Source organism: Aplidium turbinatum, chromosome 7 (assembly GCF_918807975.1).
Source record: "Aplidium turbinatum chromosome 7, kaAplTurb1.1, whole genome shotgun sequence".
Classification (NCBI taxonomy): domain Eukaryota; kingdom Metazoa; phylum Chordata; class Ascidiacea; order Aplousobranchia; family Polyclinidae; genus Aplidium; species Aplidium turbinatum.
The window spans coordinates 16827930-16852512 of NC_137478.1; the positions used below are offsets into that span (position 1 = coordinate 16827930).

General features: G+C 39.2%; 1 protein-coding gene across 1 annotated transcript in view; it reads right to left on the bottom strand.

The window, feature by feature from the left end:
• LOC145774376 (vesicle-trafficking protein SEC22b-like) overlaps positions 1-23030 on the bottom strand; it is a 64944-nt gene extending 41914 nt beyond the window's left edge. The window contains exons 1-2 of the mRNA XM_082585614.1: positions 22873-23030; positions 1321-1430 (exon numbers count right to left, since the gene is read on the bottom strand). Coding sequence (XP_082441740.1) covers positions 1321-1430; positions 22873-22947 — 185 coding nt within the window. The 5' untranslated portion in view covers positions 22948-23030. The remainder of the gene's footprint in view (positions 1-1320; positions 1431-22872) is intronic.
• Between the last annotated feature and the right edge of the window lie 1553 nt (positions 23031-24583).

Below are 24583 nucleotides of genomic sequence, written 5' to 3' on the forward strand. Positions count from 1 at the left end.
CTAGTATCATTTGGCAATAAATTAACAAAAATCAGTCATGCGTGACTGCATAATCTGGGTACTTAAACGGTCATAACTGTGGTACCGATTGTCCAATTTTAATAATTTTTTTTAAATTCTTCAGCTGAAGAAGTGCTTTCAGATAATCTAGATATCAGCATACTAGGTTAAAAGTAAAGGGGTTTTAAAGGAAATATTTGTAATTTTTATGAAAAGTTGTTGCTAAGCAACGGCAAATAACTTCCAAGACATTGATCAAAATAACTTTTTATGCATATTTTTGAAATTAGCGTTAAAAACCCATGCAGAAAAATCACAATATAGAAGAAAACAAAAGAAAGTCCGGGGATTAGGGAGGTCTACTCCTGATTTTTTTCCCCGGTTATTTATCGGTCATTGACCGATTTTTTAGCAAAATGTCCAAAAAAAATATAGTCAATTTGGTCAAAATGTCCGAAAAAATATATAGTCAATTGACTATATATGACCAAAAATGACTAAAAATGACCGCAATAAATAAAATTGACCAAATTTTTTCAAGTCATTTCAGACAAATGACTGAAAAGTCTCAGCGAAAAAACCCCATGTACTGTGTAGTCATCGCAGACCATCAATGGTCCCCGGACCACAGTTTGGGAAACCCCGATTTAGACTACCGCACTCTGAATGCTCGTTGACGCTGATGTGGTTGTTCAAAGAAGCCATTCTTTGATCGGTATTTCCACGCGCTCGCTTTACTTTTGATTAGGAAAGTTTGACAAAGAATCGGCAATTTTTTTCGATGCCGATTCTCCAAAAATTGCCAATACCTGTCGATTCCGATGCCGATTCTGATTAATCGGCACATACTTATAAATTACCATTTGAAATGTTCATTTTAGCATAATTTGAAGTGCAAAAATGAACTCCTTGGGTTCATTGTTCATGTTTTCATTGTGAAAATCATTCAAGGTAAAGAGTTATTGCCAAAATAAGAAGGCGCAAAATGAAAAAAAAGGCTGTGCTCAGCTCCCAAAATCCTAGTGGTGGCCGAAATTCATAGTGCTCTATCTCGGTCCCCAATGAAGATATTCCAAAAATTCTTTTTGCTATTTTCATCATTTTTTAGTATGTACAAAATATGTCAAAATAAGCAAAATCTGTGACTGGGATGTTTGATAATAAATGGAATTACCCCTTCGCAATATGGAACAAAGGACGTAATAACTTGCACTAACTAAGATAAATGGAGAAAAAGCTCATAGCAAGCCTGGGAAAACCAAACAGTAATCCAGTTAGCAACCACTGGAATGCAGCAAATAAATTATGCTAAAAACTTACTGAAACAAAAGTTTTCCAGATGCAATTGTGCAACGATCTGGACTCTGATTGTTCAGCTTTCGAAATAATAATTTAGCTTGATTTTGATAATCGGTTAGGCTTTTTCCAGTCTGAAAATCAAATTACCATAAATAGAGAGAAGTTACAATTTGTTTAATGTTCATATGAGAACATATACCAAATTGAAGAAAAAATATAGGTTAAATCAGCACTGCTTAAATGAAACACATGAAATTTTGGGTGAACAGAAAAAATGGCACGGAAATAATGGCACAGGAAAATAGCACAAATACAAAACAGGAAAAATGGCACAATCACATTTCCTTGCTTAATATTTGAAATTTAAGAAGACAATTTTCACGTAATTTACACTAAACATTTCCGAAACCCATACTGTGACTGACACCAAATACTGTGAAATGTGCTATAGTCTTACAAAGATAAACAATGAGTTAACCCTTGGTGACCAGCTTGGTGTACAAGTGCCCTTGGTAACACATCTTCGCTCCTCTCTTGTTGCTCTGTATGACTTATGGTGTATGTTCGCTGAGGTTTGTTACCCAGACCTTATGTACCAAAGTTGTTTCGACTTTACCTGACAATTTTCCTAAAATTGCATCTAAGTGCTTACAATAACATGTGAATCACTCAGGTGTTCGTTTGTTTAAGTTACAAAATAATGAGGTGTTTCCCTGATTTATATACTGTTAAATGGTGTCATACCTAAGAGTATAAATCAAGTGATAAGTCACAAAACAATGTGTTTATCATGAATTGTGAAGGTTTTTGTTAAAATGAGTTTGCACAAAACAATGAGGGGTCACAAAACAAGGGTCTCTTTGAACTCCAGATTCAGCAAAGACATATCATTGTGGTATTTTTTAATAAAATCGAAATTTTGCATGCCAACAATAGTCATTTACATATATCAACTTATCTACCATAATTCAGTTTCAATTTAAACAACCTTGTTCTGGTTCTATGATTAATGATGTTTAGAAAGTTTCTCAACTTTTTTGCACTATATGCTATCATTTTGCACATTTCTAATGACAAACGAATCGCAAGATAAGACACATACCGTATATACTCAAGTATAGGTTGATCTCGTGTATAAGTCGAACCCCTACTTTTGAGCTGAATATCGGTGAAATTTCCTTCTCCCTTGGTCGAAATAAGTCAAATAGCTTATTCAACTCGATGGTTCATCTAAGTAATAAGTATTGGCATTGACATACCACGAGGTAGTTACAAAGCAAAGCGTAGAGTAACTTACGCTGCTGGAATAGTTACGTGACACTATTCCCCTAACCACAAATATTTAGGAAAATAACCCGAAACATAAATTTCAAAATAAACAGGCTATTGTTGGTTTAAACTCAAAAACTGAAATGGCACAGGCAGGGAGATTGCCATGCCCTATTTTTGCACTAAAAATTGGACCAAAACCGCTTTCCAGATTTCAGCAATCAGCAAATGTTTGACCTAGGCCCAGAAATCTTTCCCAAATAAAATTGAAAACTTTCTGACCGTCTGCACTAACTTTGCTGTAAATTCTCTTCTAGTGAGCGTAGAATGACCGGTGAAACATCAATAGAATCAGAAAACAATACTCTAGCGCCATGTGACAAATAAAAGTTAAAACCAGCAACTGCTAAAATAGCGATAGTAAGTTTCGCGGTTCGAAAAATTTTAACATTGCGCAAGAACGACCATGCTTTTGGCCTATCGGGTTTGATCTGGTCATTGAAAAGGTAAAGAAGTGTAATGAAGTTGACTCATAAAACTTTTCTGTTTTTGTGAACCAACCCAGAAAATTGTCCACTTGAAGCGGTTGACTGTCTCGTATCATCACTATAATCCTTGTCTCTCAATGTAACAAACAGTGTAGCAGCCTCATTTTCTTTATCACAAATTGATTTTGCTATCACAGCATCTTCAGTGTGATCATGTCAAAAGCAAAAATACTATTAATTAATATTATTATTGCTCTTGACATGAACATACTGAGGAGTGAGGATGCTGTGATAGCGAAATCGATTTCAGGCCTCGAAATTCGTTTTTGTTGACGGCAGACAAACGTGTTCGGTCTTCTTCTTCGTCGTATGAGCTGTTCTTCCGGACTATATGTTTGGGCATGATGTCATCAGCCACTCGACAGTCTTGTCATCTAGTGCCTTCAGTCCAAGCGTTCCATGTGGTGGTTGATGGATTGGGCAGTCATGGACGACATGACCTACTGTCTGGTCTGTGGCGCCACACTCGCATCCCGGTGAGGAAGCCAGGCCCCATCTGCACATGTCTGAACGAAAGCGACCGACGCCGGTTCGTAGGCGGTTAAGCCGGACCCACGCAAGTCTTGCGAGGGACATTCCCAGAGGGTGGGGATCGACGTCGGGTGGGAAATCACGAAGTCGGGAGGTGTTGTTTTGCCACTCCATGCTCCATGTGTAGTTCGTCCAGTGTGCCGCACTTATTCCAAGATCTTCAACGTTGTTCAGAAGCTGTCGTGCGGCGGGCACAAATGGGCGTCTTTATTTCAGTTGCTGCTGTCCTCCAGGTAGGCGCTGGAGTGTACTGTGGAGGAGGTGGTCGGGGTCCAGTGCGTGACGAGCAAGGGAAATCATGGCTCCTTTACGGCGAAGCTCAGCAGGTTGGATGCCTGCAAGGATGGGAAGGCAGTCCGTTGGAGTGGGACGCAGGCATCCAGTCACAGTGCGTAGTGCGTCATTGATGGCGGTGTCAATGTGGCGGGTGTGAGAGCTGCGGCACCACACTGGTGCGCAGTACTCAGCGGTAGAATGGACGAGGGCCAAGGCAGCTGTGCGAAGGGTTTTCGCATCAGCTCCCCAGCCGGAACCAGCCAGCCGCCTCAAAAGTGCAATGCGCGCAGATAGTTTTTTGCGCAGTGACTCCAGGTGTCGTCGGTACGTGAGTGACCTGTCCAGGGTTACGCCGAGGTAGGTGGGTTCGGCGCAGTAGGGGAGGTGTTCGTCATCGGTGGTAATGTTGATCTCACGTTTTGCTTCCTTGTTGTTTAGATGGAAGGCCGCCGACACTGTCTTTGCCTTGCTGAGCTATAGCTTCCATTTCTGGAGATATGTTGATATAGTTGACATGTCCTGGCTTAGGTTCCTCTCCATTGACTGCCAATCTCCGGCCGGATGCAGGAGAGCCAGATCGTCTGCGTAAACATACTTCCTGGAGATGGTGTCGGGCAGGCCATAGATGCAAGTGTTAAAGAGGAGGGGAGCCAGGACAGAGCCCTGTGGGACGCCGTTCCTGAGTCGATGTAGTCCACCCCGCCAGACGCCACCGGTGGAAAGGGCAAAGCTGCGGCCTTGCACAAGCTCCATAATCACATGGACCATGCGCCTGCCTGGAAGGAGACGGAGCAGCCTGCAGGCAAGGCCGCTGTGCCATACAGTGTCGTAGGCAGCCGTGAGATCGACAAACACGGCGCCAGCCTTCTTTTTTGCCGAGAAGCTGTCCTCGACGTCCCGGGTCACCAGAGTGACCTGGTCCACGGCCGATCTTCCGCGGCGAAAGCCGGCTTGTTCCCGAGAGAGCTGAGGGTCTATCATTGGTTCGACACGGGCGTAGACAAGTCTCTCGAGCATCTTGAAGGGGACACAGAGCAGAGAGATGGGGCGGCAGCTCTTCGGATCCCCTGGGGGCTTCTTCGGCCTTGGGACTGCAACCACTAGGGCTCTTCTCCAGATTCTTGGGATGCGCAGGTGACGCAAGCAGCAGGAAAGGAAGTCTTTTAACCAGGACCTCATAGAGGGGGCAGCTTTGAGTATTAGTTCCGGGCATAGGTGGTCAAGGCCCAGGGATTTGCCTGGCTTCAGGCGTTGGAGGGCGGAGGCAAACCCTCCTGGGGTAAACTCACCAGAGATGTTGCCCTCGACAGGTGTTGGGACCTTCCAGAGGTCCGTCATTTCCCTAAGGACGAACTTGTCCGATTCGCGGCCCCTCGTTCCGCACACTCCATTTTTCACAAGTTGTGGGTTGATGGCATTTGCCGAAATGGGGCATTGGCGGCGAGTGGCACGTGATCTGCCAGTGAGGTTGTTGAGTGTACTCCATGCTGTTCGGTCTGAGCAGCTATCTCGGCGGACAAATTAAGTCTCACAGAGGACACACCAGTTTTGACATCGATCGTCACGCTTAATCACTTTATCTTGATAATTCTTCGCCATTTGAGAACCATAGCTACTGTTTAGAAGGCTTTTTAAAATTTAAGCAGAAGTCACTATGAAAAGCTTTCATCAGACCAACGACGTGCGCTTGAAGAGTCAAAGCGTCGCGAAAATGCTTCATACGCCGCATAACTGATTAACTTCCGCCGAATGAGGTCGTGTGGCTTCTTGCATCACCATCTTGGCACAAGTCGGAAAACTTCTACACTGCCGCAACTATTTTCTGCTGTACAAAGTTTCAAAGGCAAGAGGATTTTTTTAGGTTTATTTTTGAGCGTCATGTGAGCGAAAATAAATTTTCCCTGGGCTTTTTCTTTCTTGCTGTTATACCAAAACTAAACAAATTTTCTGCAACTTGCTATAATAGCCTACTCGTATAATCTAATTTTGTAACCAACCTTGCCTTATCAATATTACCCGGAGATCAAAGCCAGACATTGTGACGTAAGGCTTGAACTAAGTTGCGCGTGATTAGTGTAGATTGTAGAAGTACCACCGATACTCCCATCGGTTCTTAGCAAAGAATTCACCTTTGTTACGCTGATTCAATGTCACCAATTGTTGAAGGGACGTAAAAATCGAAAGTTTTCCTGCTTGAATGGAAGCTAAGGGATACAGAATTCACATTTTCTAGATGCGTGCTAAAATGCGGGGGAAATTATATATTTGCAACAATTGTTCGTGCTATGCAATGACATTTTATATTGTATTGCTATTTCTCGGCGGACAAATATTACCGATCTAGATAGTACTTCCAGCGGACATCACAAGCTGTGATGGCGGACATGACTGCCGTGTCCGCCGTGAATTTCGAAGCCTGCGATTTGTGATAAAAAAAAAAGGCTGGTACACTGTTTGTTACATTGAGTGACAAGGCTTAAAGTCTAATGAAAAGTAGCCTTTGCCTAGGATGCAGATATAATTCAGATATATGCATCAGAGAATGTAGAAACTTATTTAAACATGTATAATACACTATACAGTATACACTGCAAGCTAGTGCGGGGTGTTCAGAGCCGGAGGCAAATTCAAGAGAGGTAGGCGAGTGGTTAGCTTTTTTTAAATTTGGCGTGGAACACCTGGCTTCACGTCTATGGTTGTTTAAGCCTAATAAAGTTAGTTAGAGTTAGTTTGATAGAGTTAAAGTCACTCAAAGCGAATCAAGATATTTGAAGACTTGGTCAAATCATTTTAATTCCTCCATGTTGTTTTCGTGTTTCTTATGCTGTGTTGTTGATTTTAATTTCTTTAATAAATTTCTTATGTCGACTGTGAATTAGGTGTGTGGGTGAGGTAGGCGTGTGGTAGTACAAGTAGCACCTTTGAACCCTGGGCAGTCGCCATGGATTGTTACACCATGGGTCTCGGGGAACACTGGTCTTGATCACACACCAAACTAACAAGTGGGTCCACGTCCCACCTCATGGGCAACAACCTCGACTGGTTGGCTAAAACTTGTTAGAAATCTTGCTGCCTTGCAGGAAATACTTTTTAAGTAAAGGCTAGGCCCACCGCCAATAACTGTGGTTAGCGTCAGGAATGGTATCCGGCTGGAAAATCTATGCTCCAAAATATTATCTAAATGCAGCAAAAGCTAAAAATGGCCCCTAGTCCCCAGCAGCCCTTAGATGGGCAAGGGGTGTGAAGAATCTCTGGGTTCCAAGAAAACAGAAAAACATTGAAAAAAGATTATGGTGTTAGAATCGGATGCTGGAATGTGGGAAGTTTGTGTGGTAAAGGAATTGAAATATGTGAAGAACTAAGAAAAGGAAGGGTAGATATAATGTTGCCTAGAGGAAGTAAGATGGAGGGGACAGTCAGCGCGGTTTTTAGGTGCCAATGGGAGGAGATATAAGTTATGGTGGTCAGGAAATAACACAGGAATCGGTGGTGTTGGTTTCTTGGTAAAAGAGGAATTATGTGAGAAAGTAATAGAAGTTAGAAGAAGGAGTGACAGAGTGATGACAATGGTACTTGCTTTTGAAGAGGAGGTAGTGAGGCTAATCTGTGCATATGCACCTCAAAGTGATAGGGATTACTTAGAAAAGGAAAGTTTTTATGATGTTTTGGCAGAGGAATGAAATTTACGGAGTTCAAAAGAGTTGGTGTTTGGATTAGGAGATTTTAATGGACATGTTGGAAAACAAGCAAATGGGTTTGAGGGCATTCATGGAGGGTATGGTTTTGGGGAGAGAAACATGGAAGGAAGAATGCTACTTGAATTTTGTGATGAAAGAAAACTTTGTATTGCCAACACATGGTTTAAAAAGAAAGAGAAAAGGAAGGTGACTTACAGCTCAGGAGGACATGAGTCGGAAATTGATTTTATTGTGGTTGGGCAGGAACAGAGAAAGTACTTGAAGAATGTGAAAGTAATTCCGTGGGAGTTGCAGCATAGACTAGTAGTAGGAGACTTAAATATGAAAAAAGTGAAGAAAATTGTGAAGAAAAAACGAGTTTTTGTGAGAAATGTGTGGAAACTGGAGGAAAAAGAAACGAGAATTAAGTTTGTGAAAAGAGCAAAAGAGCTGGTAAACATGAGTGCGCAGGACTTGTAAACATGAGTGCGCAGGACATTTCAGAAAGGTGTCCTAGCAGCATGTGATGAAGTATGTGGGAAAAAGAAAGTGAGGAGGGATCATGGAGACACATGGTAGTGGGATGAAGAGGTGAAGCATGCGATTTCACAAAATAGAGATGCATTCAAGCAGTGGCGCAAAAATGGGTCAGACAAGAATAAAAAGAAGTATAAGAGTATGAAAAAGAAGGCAAAGAGGGTTGTTGCAAGAGCTATGAAGAATGGTGCTGAGGAGGAACTTAATAAAATGGGGGAAAGCCAAAACAATGTATTCAGACTCATAAAGCAAATGAAACAGGATGGGAAAGATATTGTAGGGGGAAGATGTATAAGGAGTGGAGATGGGAAGTTGCATTTCAGCCCGGAAAGCAGAGGAAAAGTGTGGAAGGAACATATGGAAAATGTTATGAATAAGGAGAATGTATGAGATCATATGACAGAGGTTGATCTGGTGGAGGGTCCAGTGAGAAAGGTTACTCGTGATGAAGTGGTGGAGGCAATGGGGCAAATGAAACTGCATAAAGCAGCTGGTCCATCAGAAGTGAGCGTAGAGATGATAAAAGCAAGTGGAGAGTTGGGAATTGAAGTAATGCTACAACTTAGCCAAAGGGTATTAGATGGAGAGGGAATGCCGGAGGAGTGGAAGCATAGTACTGTTGTTCCACTGTTCAAGAAAAAAGGAGATGTGAGAAGTTGCAGTGCATATAGAGGTGTAAAACTACTACAGCATGGAATGAAAATTGTGGAGCAAATACTAGAAGAGGTTGAGAACATTGGTGAAATTAAATGATATGCAGTTTGGATTTATGCCGGGAAAAGGTACAGTGGATGCTCTGTTTATATTGAGAAGAATGCAGGGGGAATACCGAGAGAAGCAGAAAAAACTATATATGGTTTCGTCGACTTAGAAAAGGCATTTGACAGAGTACCAAGGAAAGTGGTGGAGTGGGCAATGAGGAAAAGAGGTATACCGAAGGTATTAGTGAGAGCTGTGATGTCTATGTATGAGAATGCAAGAACAAAAGTGAGAGTTGGATCAAATTATTCAAACGAGTTTTTTGTGAAGGTTGGTGTACACCAAGGATCAGTTTTGTCACCTCTGATATTTGCTATTGTGGTTGACGCTGTAACTGAAGGAGTGAGGGAGGGCCTATTGAGTGAAATTTTGTATGCAGACGACCTGGTCTTGACAAGTAATAGTATCGAGGGACTGGAGAGAAAGTTTGAGAAATGGAAAGAAGCATTTGAAACCAAGGGTATGAAGGTGAATCTTGAAAAAACAAAAGTGATGGTGAGTGGAGCAGAAGGAACAGTTGTTGAGAACAAAGTAGATCCCTGTGGAATATGTGGCAAGAGAGTGATGAGAAATTCAATGCAATGCAAGGAATGTGGAAAGTGGGTACATGCAAGATGTGCTAATGTCAAGAGAGCCGCAACAAGATTGGCAAAGTTTTTTGTTTGTGGGAAATGCAGTAAAGGAAGGAATGAAGTGGAAGGCCATGATGATGAGTTCTGCCATGGCATCGAAACAGTGACAGACTTCTGTTATCTGCGTGATCGGATAAATGGAAGTGGTGGATGTGAAGCAGCGGTGACAACAAGGGCAAGATTGGGCTGGGCAAAGTTCAGGGAATGTGGGGAAATGTTGCATGGCAGAAAATTTTCACTAAGGATGAAAGGAAAAGTATATCGGAGCTGTGTGCGGCCTGCAATGCTATATGGCAGCGAGACATGGATATTGAGAGAGAGTGAACTGGCAATCCTGAGAAGAACGGAAAGGTGAATGGTGAGAGCAATGTGTGGGGTGAAAACGAGAAGGGAAAAAAGGACTGAAGAATTATTGGATATGCTAAAGATGAGAGAGACCATAGACCAACTGGCAAGGGCAAATGGAGTAAGATGGTATGGACATGTGATAAGGAGGGAGGAAGGAAGTTTTCTTAGAAAGGCACTAGATCTAAAGGTGGATGAGAAGAGGAAACGCGGTCGTCCAAGAAGAACGTGGAAACAACAAGTGAAGGATGAATTTCAAAAAGTCGGACTGAAGGAGGAAGATGCAAGGGACAGGGTGAAATGGAGAAATAAGATTAAAACAATTGCTGCGCGGAAACAATCGGCCACCCCCACTAGTGGGGAACAAACCGACGATGGATTATGATGATGATGACTGTTGCGTTGTGTAATGGCATCTGAGTAATGTCATCACTACTATTGTGTTCTCAAGTCTTTAAAATGTTTGGATTGATATTTTTTCTAAATAAATAAGAATTAGGAAAATTGCGGATAAATGGGAATTTATATATATTGTCCTACAGATCAACATCGTTTACGGAATCCATTACGCCAAGGTTCGTTTTTTTTTCAGACAAAACTATGTGAAAATAATCAGTAGGTATGCAGGAGCTAACCATGTCAAATGTAAGTAAATTTATTCCAAAATAAACGTGCAGTTGAAAGATTTGATGTATCCATGAATTTCCCCAACTGTGCATTTATGCATTACGGATTTTTCCAATTCCGCAAAAATCCTTGAACTATCAATTACGATCTTCGTCGGTATGTGCAAAGTTAATGGAGTTTTCGGCTGAAATTAATTTTTTGTAAGGTAGACGCAAGTAGCTAGAAGTGAATTACCACCAAAAAAATATATATTCAGAACTAAAGAGTGGGTGATGAAAAATAGTTCGTGTTTGGGAAAAAAAATTCGTGGTTAAAGGAATTACCATATTGTCCACAAGGTGGCAATAGTGCTGCTGAGAAAACTGCTTTCTATGATGAATTTTCGTAATAGAGAAATATTGCTTGAATTTGCTGACAGTTTTGATATGGTTGTATAGCCTACAGGTTGTATAAATCACATTTTTCAAGAAGGATGCAGAGAAATTGGTCTCCTACAAGCCGGGTGGACACACCACAGTGATTGACTATGTTTGTAGAAAAGAATGATCTGCAAAGATCCGAGATGTGAAAGCAATACCTAGTCAAGAAGGTTTCAGAAAGCACAGACTGTTAGTTATGAATGTAATTGAAAGAAAGAACACTAGAAACACAGAGAATCAAGTCAGTAGAAAGAGGTTAAAAGAAAGGGTGCTAGAAAAATCAAGAAAATGAAACATCTTCTGACAGGTGTCAAACCAATAATCAAACTAAAACTATTGGGTAAATAATCAAACTAAAAAATCAAACTAAAACTATTGGATCAGCGTTCAGCAGCCTGCCGCTCTGTAGGAAAGCACATAAGGTGGTACGGTACGATGTTGGAATCAGCAGAAATTCCAGAGTAGCCTACCCAAAACCTGGCCGAAAAAGATCTTTTCCCACCCATGACCGTCTCAGAGCTATAGATGGACGTTTTTTGGAGCTAAACCCGCCTACAAAATCTAATTCAAATTATCAACGGTGTATTGTATGCAATAAAATGGTCAGAGAAATTGGGAAAAAAAATTCAAAAAAAAATGAAATGGTCAGAGAAAAGAAACTAAGTATTGATGTGACAAGTACGAGGTATCGCTTTGCCCTGCACCTAGAGCTGGGCAATATTTTGATACAATATTTTTTCGGCAGCGATATTTATTCACCATGCTCCGATTTTATCATTTATAAATGTACTGAAATTATAGCAACATTTTCGCATGGGCAGACAACCCTCAAGTGTGTGTGAGCATTGTTTACGCATTGCAAGCAGTCTTTGCGATTACGCAATCCTGCTTATTGATTCCCACATGTTGCGTTGTTGCGAAGGATGAAGTCTGGTAAATACAATAGGAAACTTGCAAGCTGACTGAATTTACGTAGTATAGCGTAGCGGCCGTAGCATAGTGTAGCGGCCGTAGCATAGTGTAGCGCCGTAGCCTAGGGTAGCTACAGGGGTCTGCTACTATTCGGCTAGTCCGATTGGGCTGATCCGATTCGGCTAGTCCGATTCGGCTACAGCCCGATTCGGCTAGTCCGATTTGGCCGATCCGATTCGGCTAGTTCCCTATTGGGCTACAGTCTTTAGCAGTTAGTTCCCTATTCGGCAATTTTTTTGAAAATCCAACGATAATCCTTCTGTAATCCAACATCGTTTCTTTTGCATTCCGACAAAGAAAAACAAATTGAAATGAAATTTAGCGAAAAATGTTTGAACTATTAAATTTAACTGTTTGCTCACATAAAATGGACAACGACGTCTCCTGTTTATTTAGAGAATGTTGTAATATCGCTTCTTTTATAGTTGAAATCATCGAAGCTTTAGATGAGTGGGGTTTAGACCTAACCATTAAGATCTTAAAACTAAAAAACGAATTAAATTTATTTTTGAACTATCAATGTTTGCTCAGATAAAATTGACGTGTATCATGCATCGCCGTCTGCATGCAAACTTAGAATATATTAGAATCCTCAACTATTACAAAATTCTAAATCCAACGACGCCTTCTGTTTATTTGCAGTGGAGAATTTTGTATTTTATTCCACAATAGTTGATCTCGAAGCTTTAGATGAGTGGAGTCAAGACCTAACCACTGAGATCATAAATCATATTTATGACACCGGTTACATCCCTAGTGATATGGTACGTTCCATATTCATAACTTTACCAAAAAAAAAAACCGGAGCAACAGAATGGTCACTCCACAGAACAATTAGCCTTGTGAATTACGTAACAAACAGCTCACTCCGAATCATGTTGATGAGATTGAGACCAAAACTACAATCGGAAATTTCAACAGCACAGTTTTTATTTGTTTCAGACAAAGGGACCACAAAAGGAATTTTTACATTAAAAATGATAACAGAGAAATGTATGTCCGGTTCTTCTGTTTATTTAGAGGATTTTGTATTTTAATTCGACAATATGGTATCTTTTGCATTCTTGCATTTTATCCAGTGTTTACTTTTGAGTGCTTTCCCAGACGGCAAAATCCGTCATTTTTACATTCATTCAACGTCTGCAGGCGTTGAATCAATGTAAAAATGACGAGTTTTGATGTCTGGGTTCGTTCAAAATATGTGTTTTACATGAAAATAACAGTTTTCATGATTACCAATAGGGGTTAATGAGATGAAGTCTCAGCCAAAACGTGTCAACGAAAAAAAGACAGTTGCCAAATAACGTTTGCCATAAAAGATGAAGTTAAAACCTAAGTGGCAGTTTAGAGTAAACATGACCTGAAATTCCTTTGGTTAGTTCCTTCGTTAGACTCTCAGTTGATGTTACTTGATCATGGCAGAGGAATCGATTAGTACACAGCGCAAAGGTGAGGTTTTTCTACATGATGGCTACATGTTTCAACTAGCTCAATATAGTCCAGACGGGCTTGCAGAGGAATCGATTAGTACGCAGCGCAAAGGTGAGGTTTTTCTACATGATGGCTACATGTTTCAACTAGCTCAATATAGTCCAGACGGGCTTTAGAAATATAATACTGGCGTTGTTCCCGACGTGATGAGAAATGCAAGGCTCGCATCCACACTTGTGTGGCAACAAATCAGGTAATAATGTGTGTTATGATGACTATATTTTGATCATTTGAGAAAATGTGCCAAGAAATGTCAAGTACTTGAATTGTAATAATCGCAACCATTGTTCACCTGCATTGACGTTGGACCTGGGAATGCACCACGGACTGGCCTACCCTAATAATTACAACTGCTTTGATAGTGACGTTGTGCTATTACTTATTACTAGGGCCATTTTTTTTACCTAAAAAATTAAAAAATATGACTTTATTTTTTAAAATATATGATAATATATGACTTTGTTTTAAAGCATCAAATTTATGCTAATCTCTAATTAATAACTCGTATGTAAGTTTTTACATGTATTTTGAACAATAACACACTCGAACAACTAACAAAACACTTCTGTTTCGCTTGAAAATCATTACAAAAATGCAAATGTCTAATGCATCCACTGGCGCCGACTTACGGGGTGGCCAGCCACGCCACCCCATAACCTCTATGGCATGATGGCAGCCACCCCGTTTAGATTACATTACTTACTGCAAATAAATGTAATTTAAACGGACATTTAAATCTTTTTTTGATCATTGGTTTTCGCTTCAAGTCAACGTAAAGCAAGAGGTGAACCAATACAGTATTGCGAAGAAAATGATTGTTTTTGTCACAAGCATGATACTCGCGTAACATCAAGCAAGCTACGTGAAGATTACGCAACACGTGGCTACGAGTTTTTTCCTTGTTGTTGTTGCGATCGTTTTATTTGTTACTTGTCATAAGTCATTGTTACATTTGTTAGGTTTACAATGGGATTTATTAATCAATAAAATACGATCTTTCCATTGCCTCCCTCAAAAATCTTTTTTGAAAAATTTTAAACTGCTCATAATATCGCTATAAATTATGCCAGCTATAAAATACTTGGAAATAAAATTATCTCGATGATTTATAGCTCCACCTCCTAAATGAATAAATGAATATCTATTTTCAAATTTCATTAAAAAAAATGCAATTTTCGACATTCCAGTTTTATTCAGCTTAAAGATGCCACCGAAAAAGCGTTCAACTGTCGCAACTGTTTGATCTATTTGCAAGCAATGAAACAAGATCATTAATGCTTCCAAACGTGATCTGCATTGTGAAAATATACTTATCGTTGCCTTCCACCACCTGCGAGGCGGAGCGATCGTTTAGTAGTGCACTCAGGCGCATAAAAACCTACTTGTGATCTACCATGACGCAACAGCGATAGAACCACATCCTAATTTTAAATGTTTATCAAGCTGAAGCTTAACGGTTACAACTTGACCAGTTGATTAACAGTTGGATTGACAGAGCTGCCGTTCGCAAAAATACTTTTGCCAAATGTTAAATGTCGGAACGACAACATAACAATCAAATTCACGACATACTTCCTGTGGTTTGTTGTAAAGTTGTTTTGTAAATAATCGAGCTACAAATCAAGTGTGAAAAGACAATTGCATCTACGAAACACGCTTAGTAAAAAAACAAAAACATGCAGTTTGAAAGTTTTTAGGTTGCCATATTGTGCTATCCGCCACCCCGTGCAAAATTAAAAGTCGGCGCCTATGCCGGTGTCATAAATATGATTTATGATCTCAGTGGTTAGGTCTAAACCCCACTCATCTAAAGCTTCGATAATTTCAACTATAAAAGAAATTTAATAATTCAAACATTTTTCGCTAAATTTGTCGGAATGCAAAAGAAACGATGTTGGATTTTGTTGGATTACAGAAGTTTGCATGCAGACGGCGACGCATGATACATGTCAATTTCATCTGAGCAAACATTAATAGTTCAAAAATAAATTTAATTCGCTTTTTAGTTTTAAGATCTCAAGGGTTAGGTCAAAACCCCACTCATCTAAAGCTTCGATAATTTCAACTATAAAAGAAATTTAATAATTCAAACATTTTTCGCTAAATTTGTCGGAATGCAAAAGAAACGATGTTGGATTTTGTTGGATTACAGAAGTTTGCATGCAGACGGCGACGCATGATACATGTCAATTTCATCTGAGCAAACATTAATAGTTCAAAAATAAATTTAATTCGCTTTTTAGTTTTAAGATCTCAAGGGTTAGGTCAAAACCCCACTCATCTAAAGCTTCGATAATTTCAACTATAAAAGAAATTTAATAATTCAAACATTTTTCGCTAAATTTGTCGGAATGCAAAAGAAACGATGTTGGATTTTGTTGGATTACAGAAGGATTATCGTTGGATTTTCAAAAAAATGCCGAATAGGGAATTAACCGCTAAAGACTGTAGCCCAATAGGGAACTAGCCGAATCGGATCAGCCAAATCGGACTAGCCGAATCGGGCTGTAGCCGAAAAGGGTAATAGCCGAATCGGACTAGCCGAATCGGATCAGCCGAATCGGACTAGCCGAAACGGGCCATTCCGAGCTACAGCTAGGTAGATACTTTATTTTGTTTTGCTACTCACAACATTAACACTCCTACAAAAAAAGAAAAAGTTATCTGAAATTCTGAGTTTAAGAATCAACCTTTTTATATTGTTTTTGCTTAGCTTTAGTAAATATCTCGAATACCTTACTGCAGGTCTGTGGTATAACTGTAGAATTACTAAAGTATACTATCAGTGTTATTCAGTACAGTATTTACAATGTCAGCGGCGGTATCAGGTTCATCTGATCCTGCACAGCCTGATGCTGATACTGCTGGAAAAAGATCTGCAATATGGAAGTACTTTCACTTGGACCAGATCACTGATGGTGAAGGTGTCTCACTCCGAAGTTCTACTGTAGTTGTATGTTTGCTTTGCAAACAAAAAGTGAAAAGAGGAAATAACACCATAAACATGTTTGCTCATTTAAAAATCAAACACCCCATTGTTCATTGCGAACTGACTGTTGAAAAGCATAGCAGTGAAAAAGTAAAAGATGCTAGTAAGGCCAAGGGTAATGCTGCTATTGCTGGTATAGGCGTCGATTTTTTCTTAGAAGAAAGGAATTCCGGGTGGGCGAGAGTTTTCAAACAGATTTCATTGAATGTGTATGTTTGCAAATTTGCAATGGTTAGTCTTTCTCACAAAGACTGCGTTTTGCGTCACTGCAGCAATTAGGCTTTAATAGGTTTGATGTTTGCTTTCTTGCGATCTTATTAGCGCAGCTAAACTAAACAAACTTCTTTTATGTTTTCTATTGCGACATAAAAAGTGTGTGACTCGTGACCAGTTCTTTAAAGTGGCGCCTTCAGATTTGCCGCAAAATGTTCGGACAGGTGACTGTGCGAATATTACGGTTTTGTACCGCGCCAAGCTTACATAGCCTACAATGTGGTCATTATATCACGCAGAACGAGTTCAGTCTTCTTCTTCATCGTGTGTCACACGGCTGTAGCCCAGAGCATCACGCAAGCTCTTGCTCTATCGTTGAACTCGGCCAAATCCTGTGCAGAGCACCTTACTTTTAGGTCAGGGCATTCGAGTAGATGTTGCATCGTTTGCTCCTGTCCGCATTTGCAACTTGTGCTCCCCATGGAATACTCCCAGTGTCTCATCAAGGTTTTACACCTGCCAATACCAGTTCTTAAGCGGTTGAGTTATCGCCAATACTTTCACGGTTCACGTTTTCCGGGAGGAAGGCTCTCCATGGGTGTGAGCTCCATATTGGCCAATGTCGGTCCGGCTGCCAGTCCCTCCTGCCATAGTTGAACCCGCACATTGGCGGCGACATCGTCTTGACGTAACAGGACAACTGAAGCAAGAAAACTTTTTCTTGACTTCAGACGCCTGTGTGCTGGAGTTTGGCCATACAGTGAGTGTCTCAAATCCATGTCCTGGCAAAATCTTTCCTTTCTGCTGGTCACGCTTCTTCTGATGTTAGGGGGAGTAATTCCAGACAGAATGTGCAGCGACGTGATGTTGGTTGTTTATTTACAGAAAAAGGTTTATTCGACCAACTTTTTCAGATTCAAATTAACTTTTTTAATTGATCACGCTACTTGCTGTACGTTTGGCGAAAATGTATTCGGAACTTTCAAAATGGAAACAAGATGCAGCATGACATTATACAAAAAAGCAAACGTAACCAAGACGGAAAGCAATGTAACCTGTTGGATATAGGCGTACATACCCCAAAGCGCTAATAAAAAACCTAAGAACAAATGAATGACATACAGAAGTCTTGTGAGGAAAGATTTGTAAAAAGCGACAGTTTCAGTACGGTACGGATTTAGTTTGTATCAAACTGAAGTTTGATTGTGATGTAACGAAAGTGAGACCATTCGGAGAAAAGATCAAACGTGGCTTTCTCTCACCAGGAATTGCCAGTTGCCGTAGAAAAAACAATGCAGTGAGTACCGCCCTGTTTTCAATGCAGCGTTGTTGTGGAATTGCTTTGTTCTGTCGCATACGTAGTGAGAGACATAGCGTAAACAAGAAATTGCGCTGCAGTTGATTGGATAATTCAGCGTTTAACAAAAACGGAAATAATTGTAACAAACACTTCATAAGTGTCATGAAAACAGGGTGGGCGAAACATATTTTTCCCACCCTCGTTTCACGGCAGGCAGCCCACCCTATTTCGACGCCTATGATTGCTGGTACTTCAAAACAAGGCATGCCAGCTAGTGGAAAGCAAGTGCCAATCACTTCGTTCTTTTTTTGAAGCCTTACTCAACATCAAGTGATAAGCATTCATGGCATAAATCAATCACAAAGACAGTGACAAAATTTATAGCGAAAAATAATGTGCCAGTTTATACTGTATAAAAGCCTGGGTTTTCAGAAATGATGAAGACATTGGACCCCAGGTAAGCACTGCCCAGTACAAAAACTTTTTCTAATCAGCATCTTCTTACATTATATACTGAAGAAAAAGCAAAGCTTAAAGGCTCACTTGACAAACAATTAAAAGACCCATCTTTTTACTATTCTGCTACTACGTGTATGTATGTAGTCCAGCATGACTTGCGACCCTTACATGTTATTAACAATTCACTACATAGACTCAGCATGGAAACTGCAGGACAAATGTTTGCAGTGCATGTTTACTCCAGATGACCACACTGGCGAAAATATAAAAGAAGCACTGTTAACAGGCTTAGCCAATTGTTTAGTGAAAGGGTGTTTTCACTTAGTGGCTCAATTGTTTCCAAGAACAGATTGTGCCGAAAACCCTGCAATGTCAACATGCTGACATTTTTGTCCAAAATCTTTAATTTGAAAAGTTAAATCGCAGCATTGTTTGCAATAAATGTTGTTCATTTCAGTACCAGTGCTCAGTATGTTTTTCATGCAGTTATAGAAAGCCGCGCTTTGCGATTCGCTGTAAAATATCGAAACTTAGATAATATCATTTTATTTTTGGTAATATCGTATCGAAATTATTTTACCAGCATCGCCCAGCTCTACCTGCACCGTGCTTCAAAAGCTATTACACCAAAACCAATTATTGATTTCTTTTTCAAAGTTTTTTTGTTTTTGTTCAAGATTATATATCGATGTAAAATTAAATGCCAATGTTTGCTTATATACAAAACACCACTGTTGCTTTTATTTTTCAAAGTATTCGTTTATTTCGATGTAAAATCTAATGTCAATCACTTACAATGTTTGCTTTTATACAAGACACCACTGCTGCACTCATTTCAAAAAGTTTTCTTTTATTTTGATGTAAAATTAAATGGCAATCACTGACAATGTTTGCTTTTATACAAGACAATACTTTTTGTAAAAGACAGTGCAAAATGCAGAAACGCGAGAAAAAAATGACGTTTACCGCGTCACGATCGCGGCGCGCAAATACCGATTGAAAGTGATTAAAGCCAAAATAATACAAAAAAGGCTAAATGGATATTTACCTGTTTCTATTAAAAATAATACATGACTTGTGACTTTTTTTTTAGTCACACGTTATCTTGTCAGTTTCAGACTTGCGACGTTTGTGACATCACATACAGATACATTTCAAACAATAGCAAGTATTTCACAATGTAGATTTTAACGACCTGTTGTGGCCTGATGCTGCGAGTTTGCTGTGGTAATAGCGGATTGCACTAGCTTTCGGAACACATTTGCCTAGTCATTTTCTATGGCGAATGGTGTTGAAGTCGTTCTTTTAGGCAGCTCTTTAAATTGCATAAGTTAGCTTACTTAGAAACATGACCAAAAAGCAGGTTTAGTTGAGTATTACTACGGTGGAAACAAGCAAACAGCAAATGAAAAAATTTCAGACAGCCACAGTGCCACTTGTATGAAAAATAGTAAAGCTGATTTCAATTAGAAATACGATGAAACTTATTAAAAACTTAGTTTAGTTGCTACAGGTGATCAATATGCACCAATCCCAATGTGTGTGAAGGTGAAAAGCAGATTGGAAGCAATCAAGACCTTATGTGTCCTACTGTCCTTGTCTGACAATACAACAGGACTTAAAACTCGTGTTCTTTTTCCGGCAGCCATCATGGCCTACTGAGAGCTCCTTCTTGGCAGCCAAATCTGTGTGCTTGGAGGCCAAAATACAAATAAAGAAAGCACAAGTACCAGAATTAAACTTGCAACGATGTTTGATCACTTAGCGTTGTTGAAGTCTGGGTGACGTTCTGCTATAGAATTGTTGTACCACGCAATAACTGCTTTATCGGGATTGTAATCCGGTATTGCAGGACCATCTAACGACACTAAATTGTTTCAACTGCTCGCTGCTCAGTAAATTGTTTCAACTGCATACCGTGTTTCATAAAATCTGACCATTTGTACCATTACCATTATGATGTCACTATTGAGGGTGTGAAGTCACTAATCCACAGCAAGAACATTTCTCAACTATGAAGACACGTGTTTTTCTTTTAGATGTCAACTAACCCCGTTCTTCTTTTTAACAAAGATTCAATGTCCGACAACATTGAATCGACATAAAAACGACAAAAACGCCAGCCGATGTAAATTAGCACTTCCAATTAACACTTTGTTAAAATGACGGGAATTACAAACAAGACTTACTGCGCTGGTGACTGCAGCTGGATATATTTCATACAATAGCAAAAGTTCCCGCACAATGCAACAGTGGTGATTATGACGCGCTGACCTAATTCTGCGTCACGCTTTGATACTACATATTTGTAACAGTTAATTCACGATCATTCTATTGCGAAATTAAATAATTGGCTAGAAGAAACCGGCGGCCAAACTTGGCCGACTGAGGAGGTAGTAGGCTACCGGTGGTTATTCAAGCACTGCTTAGCGGCCATGACCGCCGGCTGCTTTAAGGCTTGTACGACGTGGGATTATTTTACCTTTCACAAAAAATATTTCTTATTGCTGAAGAGCGAGGCTACTCTCATTTCAAAACCGGTTTGTAAGTAAAATATGGTTGGGCACTGCTGATCTAGATCAGGGCTTCTCAAACTATGAGTCGCGACCCCGTGTGGGGTCGCGTAATGAAATTTTGGGGTCATAATGAAATAGTTTAATTTAGTCTAGTGCCGGTAGGTTGTAGTCTTGCCATAAAGTCAATTGACCGCAACCGTCGGTGTGAAATGTCGAGCGATAAAGTATAACCAATCGTAACAATTGATGCGTTGTTACGCTATCATTGCTGTAACGTGCTGATCAAAAGTAACCTTACCGCTTGCATTATAATTTCAGAGTAGCCTAGCAACTAGTTTCTGAACGAACCTAAACCTAGACTAAAGTTTAAAGCAGTTACAAAATTAATTGTCTATGGATCAGTGGTTAGGTTCCATAGATTCATGTGGTAACAATGAAAGCACAAAGAAAACAATAGATAAGTCAGAAAGAAAAGGAAAATATAATTACTCATTTTTGCAATATGGATTTTTTTGGGATTCGTGAATTGGGTGCATTTGTATTTTGTTATAGTCTTAATTAGGGTCGGATTATTCGTTTGTTATTTCTTGTTTTCATTCGTTGCTTTCATGTTTCATTGTTGTTGTTTTCATGCTCCTTTTGATATTGTTTTACTACTTCAGTAAGAGAATTATAAGAAATATATTTCAACAAGACATTTATCGACTAGAGCTGGGGAACACTTGAATTTGAATTTAATACAGAAAAGTGACATTAAAGATCACATTTTCTCGTGTACAGTATGCAAAAACAACGTTTCTATAAAACAATTTGAGATCACGTCCAGAGGCAGGTCTGAGTATCAAACTAAAATCTTAGAACGTAACAATCCACCTTTGAACAGACAATTGTATGCTTGCAGCTCATCTTTCTTACTCTCTGTATTTTAAAATTAGTTTTTTCGCACCTTGCCTTTCTACAACATCATGTGATCTGTTCAACACCTTTTGATGCAGTTACCTATGATTTTCGCAGAGCCTATATCGTTGAGTTTGAGCTAGTCAAAAGTACTGTGCAGTTTTTGTTTTTTTCTGTTTATTATATAGTTATAATAACCATTATATTTTATTCAGATATAGTTAAGTTGTATGTATATTCTGTTTTTTGTATGTATATTATTCCTGAAGAGGACATCGTGTGATGTCGAAAACGTTCGATATTTAATTGTTGCGTAGTTTTGTGTTTTTTGTAAATATAATAATCTTTAATATGTTACACTTGATAACGTTGCTCGGCTTCGTATGCCTATGGTTCAACAAGACAAAACTCTCTACCGAAGCTGTAGAATTATAAAGTAAAGCCAAAAAAAAACGAAACAAATTGAGACAAAAGAACTAACCCCGTTTTAATGTCATTAACGTGGATGTCCCCATAATGAGGTCGCATAGAGATATATTTTTCAAAATGGGGTCGCAAAACAATAAAGTTTGAGAAGCCCTGATCTAGATGACATCAACTGCAGTAGATGCCACTGACAATTGATAAAGGTGCATCAAAGTAAAACAACAACGGTAAAGGCAGCAGATGAACAGAGAACACCGGCTACAAACATAGACGCCATGTAATCAGATATGTCATGCACTAGTAGGGCCAAAGAGTCATTCTCACTACAAAACTGTCTGAAGTCCTCATTATTTTAGTATATGTGGGTGAGACCAAAATTTTGGAGCTCCCATCAGGTGCTTTGAGTTAGATGGTAAAAGCAATCCTGGGTCTGCACCCTGGCTCAAAGTCAAAAACAATATGTTTTTCATCAAGTTGCAGTCTTTAATTTATCTTGCTTGCTACTTAATTCATTTTCTTTATTTGTTTTAAATTTACAAATCAATGAGATGTCGTCATAATATGTGTCAGAATTCGGTAAGGAAATGTAATTGTACCACTTTTCCTCAATTGCATTTGTGCCATTTTTTCTTAAAACTGGAGGAACCTATTTGGTTGTAACTTAACAAAACTATACATATACAAACATACCTGTTCATCATCTTGCATAGAAGCTGCCAGTGGCAATCCATCCCCTACTCGAGCTATCATGGTCATGAGCACCATTTTTATTTTGTATCTCTTTATAATATAGACTCACTTTAAAAATGATCACTTGCTGATAAGCATCTCATTTGAAATATACTTATAAACCTAGTGTCAAAAACATGCATTAAATAGGAAAGCGGTTATACTTATAACATAGAAAAAAAGAAGTTGCTGTCACTGTTATAATATTAACAGGTAGTCATGTCCGAAATTACAGTGATGACTTTATGCTAGAAAAAAATTTATGACTGCCTTGCAAAGTATTTGCAAGCAGGAAAGCAGCAAATATGTGCATTAACATGCATTAAATAGGAAGCGGATATGCTTATAACACAGAATTAGAAAAAAAGAAGTTTATGTCACTGTTATTATGTTAAGACGTAGCCATGTGGTAAATTACGGAATGGCCTGTTTCGGCTAGTCCAATTCGGCAAATTCCCTATTCGGCTACAGTCCGATTCGGCAAATCCGATACGGCTAGTTCCCTATTCAGCTACAGCTACCGCAAAATGACTTCGGACCTTTCTAAATTTTCAAGAAAAACAAGCATTTTGTATACAATGAAATTTTTTAATAAAAACTATTGACCTTTCTTAATAATTTGTCATATTGCATTATTATAACCTTCTTCACATTTTTCACAATCTTTGCATTGTTAGTCACAATGCTTATTGTTAGTGGTATGATCTGATGTAAAACGCACAGCTACAAACCTGCCGTAAATTTTGGTAAAAAGGTCCAAAGTCATTTTGCGGTAGCTGTACAGTTTTGAATTGTATTTTGTATTTTATTCCACAATGTCATTTCTTTTGCATTCCGACAATAAAAAATAAATTGAAATAAAATATAGCGCAAAATGTTTGAACTATTAAATTGAAATGTTTGCTCAAATAAAATCGACATGTATCCTACAGTACATCACCGTCTGTATGCAAACTTAGAATATATTACAATCTTCAACTATTACAAAATTCCAAATCCAACGACGACTTCTGTTTATTTAGAGAATGTTGTATTTTATTCCGCAATATCGTTTCTTTTATAGTTGAAATCATAGGCGCCTAAGCCGTGGGGGCCAGGCCCCCACCTGGGTTTTTTTTTCGGTCATTTATCGGTCATTGACCGATTTTTTAGCAAAATGTCCGAAAAAAATATAGTCAATTTGGTCAAAATGTCCGAAAAATATATAGTCAAATCGGGTGTTGCAAGGTTGAGTTTCGCTGAGGAACGTTGAAGAAAGTTTTCTCAGATAAAACACGACAACGTTTCTCAGCGAAACTTAATGTTGTAGCTCATAGGCGCCTAACTATATTTTTGGCCGTGGGGGCGAAAGCGTGTTTCATCAGCAGCAACATAAATTCAGCAAAATGTTACGCAGATGGATGACATAATTATGTCGTCACACTAGGATTGCTTTTATTGCCACACTAGGAATTATCGCTACGTACGACCTACCGTTAATTATTATAAACAAAACTCGACCACTTCGGTTAAGCAAACACATGCCATGCGTCTGCGTAGGCTAGCGGTTGATGGACTGCGACTCTTTAAGCTAAGCACAACATAAAGTTTAGCAACGAATTAGATTTATTAGTATGAAACAAGAGACGAAAAGGTTTACTAAAAAGTAAAAGGTATTCTGTAAATGGAATGA